At 41.3% G+C, this 14,143-nt stretch overlaps 1 protein-coding gene and 1 long non-coding RNA gene across 3 annotated transcripts in view; one reads left to right on the top strand and one right to left on the bottom strand.

Moving 5' to 3' along the window:
• Positions 1-14,143, bottom strand: part of syndig1l (synapse differentiation inducing 1-like) — a 42,179-nt gene that overhangs the window by 12,760 nt on the left and 15,276 nt on the right. Inside the window, exon 2 of one of the 2 annotated variants that reach the window (XM_030110388.1) lies at positions 11,654-12,231. In XM_030110388.1, the coding sequence (XP_029966248.1) occupies positions 11,654-12,187 (534 nt within the window). In that variant the 5' untranslated portion in view covers positions 12,188-12,231. Of the gene's footprint in view, positions 1-11,653; positions 12,243-14,143 lie in introns of those variants that run through there. The other variant, XM_030110387.1, reaches the window with a different exon arrangement.
• Positions 443-12,323, top strand: LOC115401983 (uncharacterized). Its single transcript, XR_003933056.1, has 3 exons — positions 443-452; positions 1,856-1,859; positions 12,239-12,323. It is a non-coding gene; the product is annotated as an uncharacterized LOC115401983 (long non-coding RNA).

The following is a 14,143-nucleotide window of genomic DNA, read 5'->3' as shown; positions in this document are numbered from 1 at the left end:
ATGAAACCATTTCACGCTCCATGCAGCCTTTCTCACATGGAACTGCATCGCCTTCAGCAAAAAGGGAATAGACGCCCATACATCTGCATATTGTTTGGGAGGCTGCAGATCCTCAGTCCTGATCCGCGGCCCGCTTCATCATTTTAAAGGTGATTCATTCTGACCACTTGATCTTCAAACGCACAAACACAGTTGATCTTTTCCAACAACAAAGGGACCGAGAACAAAGGTTTTATCTTTTTTTTTTTTTTTCCCGGTTCCAGTAATGAAAAGGAGTCACAGATTGAGGCCATGCTTTCTATATGAGCCATTAAGCTGCATCATTCGCACATTATCCTGTTTGAAGGATGATCCAGCATGAGGACGGAACATGGAAAAATAAATGAAAAAAAAAAAAAAGAAAATCAAGGCTAACATTATATTGTCTCAAAGAAATTGGAATTCAGTGTTATGTTGAATATTTCAATCACAGAGATGGGGGGAATTGGGCAAACGGTGAATGAATCAAAAGACATTGTTCAAGACTGTAATCAGACAAAAAAAAAAACAAAAAAAAAACTGATGTCTTCCTTAATTTATTTAGAATCATTGAGAAAATTAACTCTGGTAAGGACAGCGTACCTCCTGGAGAGGTCTCCAGTCCACCACAGTCAGCCATTACAGTCACGTTCACAACAAAGAACAATCTACAGTCACTAATTGTGTGTTTTTTTTATGTAGTGGGAGGAAGCTGGGGTTCCTCATGTGCGCAAACTGCAGACCGGCCCTGCGAACCACATAACCTCAATCTCCACTCGATGCCCTTCACTGCCAATCAAGGCTCACCAGGCCAGGCAGTGTTTTCAAGTCTGCTCAGCCTGTGTGAACCGGAGCCACAGTTTGCTGCGCTCAGCTGACAGGAGCGTGACCCGGTGGGGTCGTCGGCGACTGTGGACCATCAGCGTCAAGGATGACGAAACATGACAGTAATATAATAATTAAAGCCATGTGATAGTAAAATATTCATAAGTGTTTTGTTTTTTTTCTTTATGAATTGAGTCTCTGGCACCAAAATGCACATGTATTACACAGTAAACTGTGTAAGGAGGGAATAAAATACTGTTTATGAGGATATAGTGGTTAAAAGGTTCATTTATTCCTTAAATTAGAGAGTTATAGCTAAAATAAAACACTATTTAAACACGTACACAGGTATATTTTACCAACCTGAAGGTTTTGATCAACTTATTCAATAAACATTCATTATTGCAAATCACTTCAACACTGGCCTTTTTTGGTTTGTTTGTTTGTTTCTTCTCAAAGAACAACAGCACAGTCCAGTGCAACTTTGCTTTTGAGGGGCTGAAGCAGTTTTCAATTAATTCTAAAACGACGTGCCCTTTTTAACTGCTGCCTGATAGATGATGGGGATTTCAGGGCAGGTGATGTGATTTGTGGGGTCTCTAACCAGGAATGATTGGGAAAATACTGGATTGATTGAAAAAACCTAAAACAAGCATCAAGCCAGAAAAACCTCTCCGATACCCGTCTGCGCCGTCAAGCTGTGCGGGGAAAAAAAAGATGCAAAAAACACACGCCTTCCATGCTGATCAATACATGTTCCTGCTCCTCATAATGAAATGCTGAAGCAAAAAAAAAAAAAGGTCATAGCACATGAGCATAATGCGGCTCGCATTGTGCATAATGCCATTCTGCCTTTATGGCCTTAAGCAGGAGCTGCAATCTCTGCAGAGCCAGCCGCGCTCCGCGCTGTGCCTCCGAGCTCACTGACAATATCTGCACTGCCTTCTGGCTGTTTGGAGAATGAAAACACACATCAGCCGGGGATCCTATTGGCTCGGGTTACCAGGGAGAGAGAAGTTCAAGAAGCAAGGGGTGGGGGGGGGGAGTCAGTCAGGTAAATGAAGAATGAGGTTGTCTGGAGTCAGCACAGAGCAGCGGACAGGTCTGCAAGTACAAGAAGGTCATTAATCATAAAGCTCTCCTAAGAAAGGCCACCCGCCTCTCAGCAAAGCTGTCTCATCCGCAATTATCTGAGAGCGTTGACATAATAATCACATTTTATTTCTAAATCTATGAATCACAACTTCAGAAAAGTCAGAAACTAGTGCAAAATAAAAGCACAGATCACGTAAACCTCTAGGATTTATTGTAAAGGTGCATTTCATTACTTTTGTTTATCAATCTTCCAGCTGAGTTTTAATGAGCGTATGTGTACATGGGTGAGCTGTCAATCACTGACTGCCGCTGCGGCAGAACGTCCTAATGACTATGCACGCATTGCGCCGCGATCCGAGCGCCGAAACGTCCTGTGGAGTGTAAATCCTGTCAACATGAGACAGGTAACAGAAAGCTAATTGATGGTTTCGACCATCTGCCATGACAGAGAGACCAAGAACACCACTGGAAATTCACCCCCTTAATATTATATTTCTTTTTTTCTCTTTTTCCCTGTTCTCTAAATGGTCTTTACTCCAATCTTCATACACGCCTTCTTCTGATTTTACATCAAGTAAATGTCAGCACTCGGGTGTATATCAGGCATGCAGGTAATCCCATGAAGGTCACATGGGCGTTGGTGTGTGTTTGTGTGTGAAGGAATGACCATGAATTTTAATCTACCTTTGAATTAAACCACTGTTTATAATTTCTCTCTTGAGTTATCGTGATATACAGCCAATATGCATTATTAAATCCTAATTATACAACACGTGAGTCAATTAAAGGCTTTTTTTTAAATCAATATTACTTTCATGAGTGTATAATTATCACGTTATCATAATTAACTCTTGGGCTGAATTCAAACACTTGCTTTTGACCTTTCATGTCGTTTTAACACGAATAATAGAAAAGTACATGCTATATACAGAAATCATGTATATGTGGAAGACTTGACTCTGACTTCCTGTCATTGTTATTTTTTTCTTTCAATTAAAAACATGGGCCTAAAGCTTATTGTCCTTAAGGATATATCAGTATCAAGAATGTGCAGCACTGCTATGTCTGTCTTTGAAGGTTTCGAAGGCAGGCTACATAATATCAGACCTGATTTTTTTGCCTTCATAGGGAAAATGTGAATAGTTTCACATCTTTTTTTTTTCTGTTTCTCTCTCATAGAAAGCATAATGCAAAGTTGGTGAGTCATTCAAGAGTCAATCAAAAGTTCATACAAATGAAAAAGAAAAGTCTTTAGATGCCGCTTGCTGGATTTTATATATAGGTGAAGGAAACACAATCCCAATGAAAAACCAAGCAGAGACCAAATTAAAGCACTCCAGGAAATGTGAATGTTGTCTTTTCAACCAGTTCACGGAGCAAAAGCAGTGCAGAGGTCAACACTGCACGAATTAATTACTTCACTGTGTGGCGACACAAAAAGGTGAAGCACACCGAGATGCTGGAAGAAAGTACTTCAAAACCAAAAAGGGATTCAATCACTTGGCTGAATTCATAGGTTGAACTTATGAGCGCTGCAGATGCTATATGAAACAAAATGCTGATTTGGAATAAGAATTCCTGTAAAAAAAACCAAAAAGACGATGCACGATATTATCTGGTGTTGTCTGCAGCTCGCGGCATCGTCCGAAAGAAAACATGTCCCTTGTAAACAGGATCAGATAGAAGCTGTTGGGATATTTGCTCTCTTAATAGCCTGTCTTATTTAATTACGCCTGGAGAGTGGAGGTCGCTTGTTCAGTTCGCATGAAAGTTATCCGCTGGTCATCTGGCCTTCCTGTCTGTTGCGTCGGCCGCTCTTCCCGACCCAACACTGATTCACACCCTTTGCATCCTAATAGAAAAAAAAACCATCGCAACAAATTCTTGTCCACCATCCACAATAAAGAGAGTCCTTGCTAAGTTATGCGGGGTCAGGAGCCTGTTGCCCCGGCTGCGAGCGCCGTGCTGTCTTGAGGGCTTCTAATTCATCAAGCGGGCGTGATAGAGTGCTAACAAAGACGACGGCCGGTCAAAAGAAACACAAGTGTCTCCGCACAGTTAATCAGACCCTGTGATTTATACAGTGCCTGATCTCCAGCGGTCCGGTGGGGTCCGCCGCTCTCTCGCACCTCCGAGGGACGCTCAGTCACAGAGGCTGCGATCACGATGATGAGAGCGTCGTCGTGATGCAGCCCTCTCAAGTCATCGGGGGATGTTCCGCCCGCAGCGAATTAATGAACAAAATATTTGCGATTTCTCTTCCCATTGCCCCGTGGCCTCTGGTTGACAGGTGAACAATTCAGGATTGTGTAATGAGGCAGCGGCGGGGAAGCGCCACTCTTCGTGCTTAGCATTCACGCCTCGCTGTGTAAACAAGTGGGAACGCGCGAGCAAAACGGAGAAAATCTGTGATTATCAGCGGCAAAAATAACAAGAAATTCATGTAACATGAGGCCTGAAAGGCTCCTGAAGGTATAAAATTGCTCTGAACCAAGCTACCTAAAACACACATTGCTTGAAAATAAGAAAAATAAGGCATAAATGTACTTCTCCATTCATACATCCACCACTTTGAAATTGACACCTGGTTTTAGCAAACACATCCACGTTAAGGAAGAACATGCAAACTCCCCAAGACCGGATTTGAACCGAGGATCGTCTGATGAGTTGAGAATGCCAACCGCTGCCCCCTCAGCGCAGCCTGGTTATATAACAGAATTTGATTACGTCTTTGGAACATTTAATGATATAAATATAAACACATCAGTTCTGGGAAGCTGCAATGCATGCCTTTTAACTGTAAACGAGACGGCGACTGCATGAAAATGAAGCAACCTGCAGCAAAAGTTGGGTAATTAATTTGGCTTTATTCATTTGGAACACTATATATTGTAATGGAATAGGAAAGTTTTAATGAGACCAATAGATTGGGATATGAAACACAACATCTCTGAGGTGTTTAGAAACTGTCTTCTCTGTTTACTTTTCAGTGAAACAAATTGAAAGTTCTAAATCCCTGTTAATCCAGCAGACTTGGTATTATATATCCAGTCAAACACTCGCATTTTTCAGCATCTTTGTCACTTGTTAATACTCAGAGCTGCTTTTCAGCCGGGGATGAAAGAAGCACCAATGAGGCTTGAGAGCGCGATAATATCCTACTTAGTTATCTTTCGTGAACTTTACCTCACGGTAAAATGAAACCGTCTCTGTTGAATTATTATTACTATTATAACTTGAAAAAGTCCAACTGTTAAATAGGAGAGTATCACCAACTGTGTGTTTTTAAACCCCAATCTTATCAGTAGTGGATGTTTAGAATTATATTTGCAGATATATGAATTTAAAAAAAGGTCTTTAAATGGCCGTTCTGCAGGATGTATATTACAACAAGTCAGAGGGAAGTGACGGCGAGCGTACCAAACAATTATTGGAATTCAGTGAATCACTCTGGCTTTTTTACTACGGCGCCACACTGTACCAGCAGGCTGCCGGCTGCGCTTGGCCGGCGTCCTTTTAACTGGACGGGGCTTTGTTTCTGGCGCCGGGCGGCACGTCGCAGACATGCTGCTCAGATGGCCCGGTACTTCATAGCCACAGTCGGCCGTTTGGAGTCAAAGCGGTCGCACAGTTAAAGCTGTACTCCGGAAACAGTAAGGAGACACAGTTTCTAATGTATTACTGATTATTTGGCAGTCTGTGGCCAACAAGAAAACGACTGTTTCCCAAATAACTGCTGAGAACACAAAACATTTCCTGAAAGAAACTATCATTATGTTGCACGTCTACTATCAATCTTCTTGTTGAATTGACAGATGGAAACAGAAAATATCGTTTTAAAAAAGGAAAACATTTACTTGTTAAAAATAAGACTTTAAATAAATTTATTTAATCTTTTATTTTTCTGAGCATCACAGCAAAGCTCGGGGGGTTTCTTAGAGAATTTGCATGTTCTACCAGCACCTGGATGCATTTTCCCTAAGAAGGTTGATACGAAGCTCTCCATGACAAAAATCTGCATAGGTTATCACTTTACCCTGCAAATTTTGAAGAAATAAATGAATGAGTAAATAAATAAAAGAAAAATCTTTTTTTTTTCAATTGTGTACATTCATTCATTCATTCATACATTTTTCATTAAAATGAGATGAAAATATTTTCTTTTGCCCGATAAAACTGACACCTATTGTAAAATCTGTGGAATTACAAAAAAAAAGAAAAGAAAAAAAAAGACCTTGGTCAAACGACACATTTCCACCGTGGCGCTCCTTGAACTCAGGAAGACCCGACAGACTCTTCTCCATTAAACATAGGAAGACTTTGAAAGCCACATACTGCTGAGCTGAACTGATCCAGGAGATTGGTCTGTCATTCACTGCTAAATGAGAAATGTGTGAAGCTCTTTAAAAAAAATAAAATAAATAAATAAAAAATCCGGCTACAATTCACGACACGAGCTCACATTGGATGTCGGACCTTTCAGAGAGGGAACAATATGTGTGCAGTGAACTGTCGAATGACTACATTTTAGATTTAATGAGGGCAGAGCCGACCATTTTACTGCAGATTTAGTGAGAAAGGACAGTGATTCCAAGCCAACCTCTCCCATCTGAAAAGCTGCAGAAGGAGGGCAGGGGTCATTTGTTAATGTCTGTTTTCAAAATGGGCCTCTGGATTGATTCCACGCCCCGTCTGTGATTTTACCAACCCAATATGTGTGCTGAACGCTCGGCACAATCAGAACGGCAGAGGAAGGGGTTGTTTTATTGAAATGTAGCGCAGCGGCAGCACTACCGCATGTCCAAATTATTATCAGAGTATAAAACGTACCGATAAATACTAATTTCATGCACTGGAGATGGTGTAGCAGATGGCAGTCGAACAGAAATGGTCTGGATCTTCTCTCTCTGCAGATTGTTATGTATTATGTAGGTGAAAATACAAGACGACTGTAAGTGGCTGAATGCATGACTGCAGGATCAAAGGCATCAAAGGTCAGTCGCTGTTCTTAAAGTTACATCCCATGAAATTGTCATCCTTTCAAAGCGGCATGATGCTGTTTATTGTTAAGATTTTTATGTTGCTGTCGCCATGAAGTGATGGCGGCGACTCTCCCGCGGTGTGAATGTGTGTCTGTGCAGGTTCCACTTCCTGAAGGCGGATGGGTGGGATTTCCTCTCCTTCTGCAGTCTGAAACCGAACATCTGAGGTTGATTTGTGATGGATGGATAGATGGAAGTCACATGCATCGAAAGTAAAAAAAAATCATTAAATTAAACAAAAAAAAACCAAACTCCAAATACTATGTTCCAGCTGAACGCTGCATTTTATGATTTGAATCAGTAAAATATAACAAAGTAACTTTAACGTGGGTCTGAAAAGCCTCTTGACACAGATGAAATGTTTCGTGGAAACTGGTAAATGTTGCAAAGCCCAGGCAGGTGGATGTTTTTGTTGCTTTCAATAAAAAGTTCCATCCTCTGCAGTTCATTTCTGAGCTCCGGGAGCTTTTGAAGACAAGGTTAACTTTTCAAATAGTACTATCAAGAGTTATTTCTTCAAATGTTTCTTTTGTCTTAATTTTCTTACCTGGGAAATTAAGACTGGAGAAGAAAAAGCCCCTTGAAGGAAATTTAATTTGGCTTTGCCGATGCTCCTGAGAGGCAGATTAATCATGCACTTTGATAATTGGAGAATTTGTGCTTTATTTAATAACTCCTCCTACACTCTGCTTCAGTGAAGAAACGCTTCCCTTCCCTGCAGTGGCGTCTATTATTTCGAATCGGGTGATTTAGTAAGTATGCAAAGCCAGGAAGTTAAAGGAAAAGCAGAATTACTCAGCAGTGCCTCAAGTTAATGTCCTTTCACCAAGCGCCGGGGCTTTGAGTTATTTCACGCAGATTCATAACTTTACGCCGCTTATCACCGTGCGCAACAAAGCCGGAGTCAGACGCATGAATGATGTTTTAACTTTAGATCAGAAACCTTTTTGGCATCTAAACTCATCATTCACACAGAGATACAGTATATATGCTGTATATGAATATCCTGCATCTGAACCAGACGATCCATACTGACGTCCAAGGCCAAAAAAAAAATCAAATATAACATTTACCAATCAGTTATTTGCTTTATAGATGTGTCAGACTCTGGTTCTTCCTCCACAGTTTTGAACAATTCACGTATGGAAAACAAGCAGAATCACAATAAAAAGCCAGGTCGAAATATAATAAAATTGCACAATAACCAACCAGAGCAGATGCCAGTAGATGACAATATTTTATATTTTGCATCATTACTTGATCAATACTTGAACATCACAAGTAAAATTTATTAATGAAAGCTGACATTCATGATTTTGTGTCCAAACAAAACTGACACCGCCTGCTGTAATTTATATGTATCAGTTGACCTGTGTTTGCAAGCTTCTGATCATCTGAAGTCTTCTCTTCAGTATTGATCACTGAGACAGAACTGTGATAATGATAACCAGACAGAAGAGGCGAATTACGCTCCGGGCTCCAGAAGCCGCCATCGCTCCTTGAAACAGTGGAGCATAAACGCAGCTGCTGAACGTCACCGTTGTGACCCAATCGATTAAACTGCGCTCCTTCTCTGCTCTGACAGCTTTAATGGAAGGTGGAGTGGGCACGGATCTTGATTGAATGTTTAAGGGTATTTCGATATCCATTGATGGCCGACTGTGGGAGAAGAGAGGGTGGGATGAGTTCCCGATGCTGGATGATTAAGATTTACCAAACACAAACAAGAAGGTTCAGGTTTTATGGATTTCACGTAGAGAAAACATTTAGATTGTAAGGAGGTGCCGTTCATCGCTCCCAATCGAGTTTTCTGCTTGTCTGAATTCATGAAAATAAAAAAACAAAACAACACAACTAATCAGCTTTCTTGCTGTTTTTTTCTTCTTTCACTTATTGCTGATAAAAACCTTTCAGGCACAATGTATAAAGTGTAATCTATTACAGCCGCAGCCACGTCCCAGGATGGAGGTAATTATGGATTAGAGATTGGACAAGAAGAGCATTCACTTAAAAAATGTGATTGTCAGGAGAAAAAAAAAAAAGAGACAGAGGGTCTCCTCTCAATGCCCTTGATAAATATCTGAATCCTACATAATCCATTACAGCTTACTGATTGCCTTGTTGAATCAATAAGTAGAGAGATTAATGCAAAAAGAGAAGGAGAAAATAGAGACAGAGTGACTTCAAACTTAAAAATCCAATAAAAACATGAGAAAAAATAAGAGCCGTTTAATCTGTGGAATATGTCCCTATTGACAGGATGATCGAAGGAAGATCAGGTCAGTCAGGATCTCAGTAAAAAGACATCATTTTGTGCTTTTCTCCTTCCCTGATTTCAAATTCTGAACTTGATGTTATTTGGTCTAATATCAGTCCATGTCTGCCTTCCAGTCCATTTTTCCTGCTTTTGTCAAACCCTCTTTTCACAAAGTAGCGTTTGATTGCTCCCTGCATGCCACAAAATGCTCCATCAAAAGCACATTTGAGAAACCGCCGGCAAATATTAGACATTGCTTACCTGTTAAAAAGTTAAAACTCTTCCAGAAGATGTGTGAATAAAATATTGAGTCATTTAATGGTTTGTCTTTCAATGACTTTGGATTGTGTTACTATTTATTTGCTGTTTATTACCATTACGTGAGCTATATTTTACATTAGTGGAAAGTCTGGAACACACATGGTTTTAATGTCAAACCATTCAAGATGCTCTTTCACTGCTGAAACGTGATTAACGTACTCTCTCCTCTCAGGTATCATTAATCTGGTGCTGACAGCGGCAGTGACTGGAGGCCGGTCGGTTACAACAATCCACTATTGTCGCCACACCGAAGCCATAATCACTTCAAAAAGCATGAGAGAGTCTCCTTATGTAACGTTTTCTTTACAGAAAACGAAGAAGAAGGAAAAAAAAAAAGTCTTTCAGACATTCTTGCACCGTGTAGCTCAGAAGAACTGGACAGCTCGAATTATAGCAGAAAACTGCCGGGATATAAAGGTATAATCTTTCATCCCTTTGTCACAGTCCTAATCCAACCCCACTCCGAGGAAGCCTCTTCCACCTAAACCTTCCTCCATGCGTCAGACAGAGAAAAGCAGGCCCTGTTCTATTCCAGTCCACCAGCAGCACAATGTTTTCAGAAGATTTTCAGCAGACATACAGAGCGCTGCTTCATGCATGTAAAACAAAACATGGAATTTATTTAAAGGCCTTTTTTTTATTGATGATTTTATCTTTCTTTCCACATGGTTTTGCAGCCAATACGTATCATGGAATAAGTCTTTGACCTCAATTTGTTCATACAGAGCCTCAATAAGATGCAAAAATAACCAAACAAAAGAAAAGAAAACATGTAAAACAGGGACGATTAATTAATTCTCACTGACCAGTAAAACTGGATGGGGAATAACTGCGGTAAGCTGATCAGACTGTGGTTGCATGGTGAACACGCGTGTGGATGCTAGAAGGCTGCAGTGAGAGGTCGGAGTGCGGTGTCAGACGGAGGGCAGGGTGGTGCAGAAACCACTACACTTTGTGGTGTCAATGGTTTCCTGCCTTGGAGGCTTTATAATGAGTCCCACTGTGTATTTACTCTGTGCATGTCAAAGCTGGGCATGGGGCCTGATAATGTTTTTTTTTTTTTTTTCTTATAAAGCGCATGTACAATTCTGAAGTTGGAGTACGGAGAGAATCTGAGCTGCATGGCGATATCTTCCATTCTTCTTTGAACAGATAAAAAGAACCTCCAGTGGTCTCAGTAGAGGGGCTGAATGGATTTCACATGGTCAGTGTTTGAGTGCATAATTCAGGAAGTACACCAGGAGGAATTCTCACTCTAAGAACTGTCAGTTTATCTCTCATCGTCTTCATTCCAGGTTGGACAAAACCGAGGCGTTTTTTTCTAACTCGGTCAGAAACTGTGCGACTCTTCCTCGATCCATACAGTCAGATGCGCCCGCTGGCTCTACGTTGCCACGTCACGCTGCATTTCAGCGGCTTCATGTTTACCACGGAAATCCAGGTTAATTCTGGAGGACTCACTTGGACGTGTGGCAGCGAGTCCATTAGGTGTTGCGGGACGCCGTCCGACTCTCGCCAGCCTATTCCGCCTGTCCAATCCCCTAAATCCCTCCGAGTGCTTTGTGCCAGTTGGGAGGGGAAAAAAAAAAACCCAAACTGGCTAATGCTGCGGTACGGTCGCACCTAATATCCCTATGCGAGGCAGACATGGGTGATTTATTATTATCTAAGCATGAATTTTACTGGAGTTGGGAATTGAGGCCAAGGTCAATGGATCAAATGGGATTTGTGCTTGGGAGAATGTCAGTCTGATCCAGGAGCCGAGCTCCAATCCTCTGGCGCAATGATACGGGGGGGAAAACACACAGGCTCGCTCCCATTTAACACAAACACACCACAGGTACACACACATGTCTGAAGTGGGCTATAATTCCCACGAGCTTCTGACTGAAGAACATCCGTCAAGTACCGGCTCTAAAATGAACGACTGAATTAGAAGCAGCTCACTTGTTTATAACACCGGCTGCGTGAATTTACGATCCTTGATCAACTCTGCTTTAAATATGTGCAGAAAACTTTAGCTGAGCCATCAAATAGACTAAAAATGACTTATTTCAGGCGACGCCATTCATTCAGGACGGGGTCGGGTTCCTACCTCGTACTCCACATACTCCTCCTCCTCCACCTCGTAGGACACCGTCTGGATCTTGACGTGCTCGCCGTCTTCCAGCAGCTTCGCCTGGGGATCCTCGGTCCCGGGGGTCTCGGCGCCCGCCGTGTTGGACGCCTCCTTCGCCTTCTTCTCCGTGAAGGTGGTCTCACAGCACTCACTTTTGTATTCCTTGGCCTTGATGCTGCCGCTGTCCTCCTTGTACAGGATGAAGTTGGGCCGGTAGAAAGCCTCCACCGCCAGATGCAGCGAGGTTGCGTCCAAAAGCTGCTGAGATTTCACCTTCCCGTTGGTACTGTAGCCTCCTCCGCTCACGACGTTGCCGTTGTTGACTTTTCCTCCTCCTCCTCCTCCTCCTCCTCCGCCGCCCTCGCCTCCTCCGCCTCCGCCTCCTCCAGCAAAGTAGTTTATAATGTTCTCCTGGTACTGGTTATTCGGCAGTTCTCCCCCATAGCCGTTGACCATGTGCTTGCTGTTTTTGTCCAGTAAGGGGTTTTGAAGTTCACTGAGGTTCTCCATAGCAACGCCGGTCAAAAGGTGAGAGGGAAGATGCTTCTCAGCGACTGCGAGGAGACGGCAACTTGACAGATAAGAGGCTCCTCAGCAAGCGAGCGATTGTGCGAGTTAAGGCGTCAGTAGCATTAAGCGCTCTGAGATCTATGGAGGAAACAAACAGCGGCAGAGAAAGAGAAAGACAGTTTTGAGAGTCAGTAGAAAAACCTGGAAAAAGGAGTTTTGTCTGACATCAACCAGCAGGCAACAGTTGCAAGACAGTCAAATCAAAGTTGAGCGTGGATTCCCGAGCAGCGTCAACGGGATCTGCAGCCTCGGCATGAATGAATTCACACACGTCGATCCTCGTTTCAGAGCCGGTGGCAAACAGTCACAAACATCCTACACAGGAAACACAGCAACACGTTTCACCCAGTGAAAGAAAACATCGCTGTGGGATCAGATCCTTCATCGCCTCAGTGCGTCTGCCGGGTTTTTCTGTGTATTTAATTAATTTGATTGCGATCATTTGATAGTGTTTATGTTATGAAGAGTCATCAATGTGGGTATTGAAATTGAAAACAACTTAACATTTGTTAGAAATGTATCTCTGTGGTGGAGAAATTAAAGTTTTGACACTTAGGTTTAAAAATGGTTGAATTACAGAAATATTTGCAATATATTTTTATGTATGACTGTTAGTGGACTGTAGGAGGAAGACATAAATCTGGAGAAAAACAAAACAAAACATGCACCCACTGGAAGAACATGCAAACTTAAGACAGAGAGGAATACAGCACAGAATCAAACCCAGGTCATCTGGCTGTGGGGCAAAAGGGCAGGTCAGCAGGTCTGGCAAAAGTACACACAATCTTTACCTCAGTAAAGCACAAGTAGTTCTTTAAAAAAAGACTGGTAACCATGAAAGATTCACCTTTCTAAATGAATGAAAGTAAACAAAATTCAGGTTGTAAGATGTGCTCAAGCTCAGAAGTGAAAATAATGTTTTAATATAAATAACAAACCCTGTCACATGTCCATTGTTGATGCAACTTAATCACTCATATTTCCATCCACATGACCAGTCAGCAGCAAGTAATTGTCACACTTTATTTAACTTATCAAATCATTTGCCTTCAAAAACAAACAACTAAAAACGACTGGGTTTGGTTGTAATCAAGCTGCTCAGATTTAAAATACAGATATGCTTCAGATCTGAATCATAACCTTAAATGGATACTGACCTGCAGACATTCATCATCGCCAATAAGAATATTTACAAAGCTTAAACCAGTCATGGAGTATAAGGTTAATATTGTTGATTGTTTCTATCACAGAGGTCAGTCTGAGTTCATACAGCTGAGGATAAATACGTGCTGCCTAATCTACAGGCCACATTTGGTTGTAAAATTATTAATATTACCCATATTCAAAGCTCAAATGCATTCAGACAAACTCATTTGCCTTGCAGCTATTTTCACAATGCAAAAATAACCCAGATTTCCACGTTTCTTCACATCACCCTCAGCCCGTTGTTTCCTGATTAATCTGCGTTTGAAATAGAAATGCCAAAAGCAGATTATTTTTGAAGGTCTTGACCCCAATCATATATTTCTGGCTTACTCCAGTATTTTCCAAATGCTTGAAGGAAATGGATTTCCAACTGAAGACAACAAGATTACGAATAACACAAAAACAGTTCTGGATGACTGAAACATGGTTCACAGATAGTAACTTACCTCTGTCTTATTGTATAATAACAGTTTTTGCATCTGTTGGTTAAATCATGTTACAAATTAATTTTTGACTGATTTTTTAATCTTGTTATGTTTATTACATCAAAGCAATGTGCAGCCATGAAATTTTCACCCTGTCTACAAGAGGCACAAGTTGTATCATTTAATGATAAATGACTTACTAATTCAACCTACAGCAAAATGCAATATTTATTCAAAAAAAAAAAAAACGTATTTCACAAGTTTC

This window comes from Salarias fasciatus, chromosome 15 (genome assembly GCF_902148845.1).
Source record: "Salarias fasciatus chromosome 15, fSalaFa1.1, whole genome shotgun sequence".
In the NCBI taxonomy this organism is placed as follows: Eukaryota; Metazoa; Chordata; class Actinopteri; order Blenniiformes; family Blenniidae; genus Salarias; species Salarias fasciatus.
This window is presented reverse-complemented; position numbering and strand designations above follow the sequence as displayed.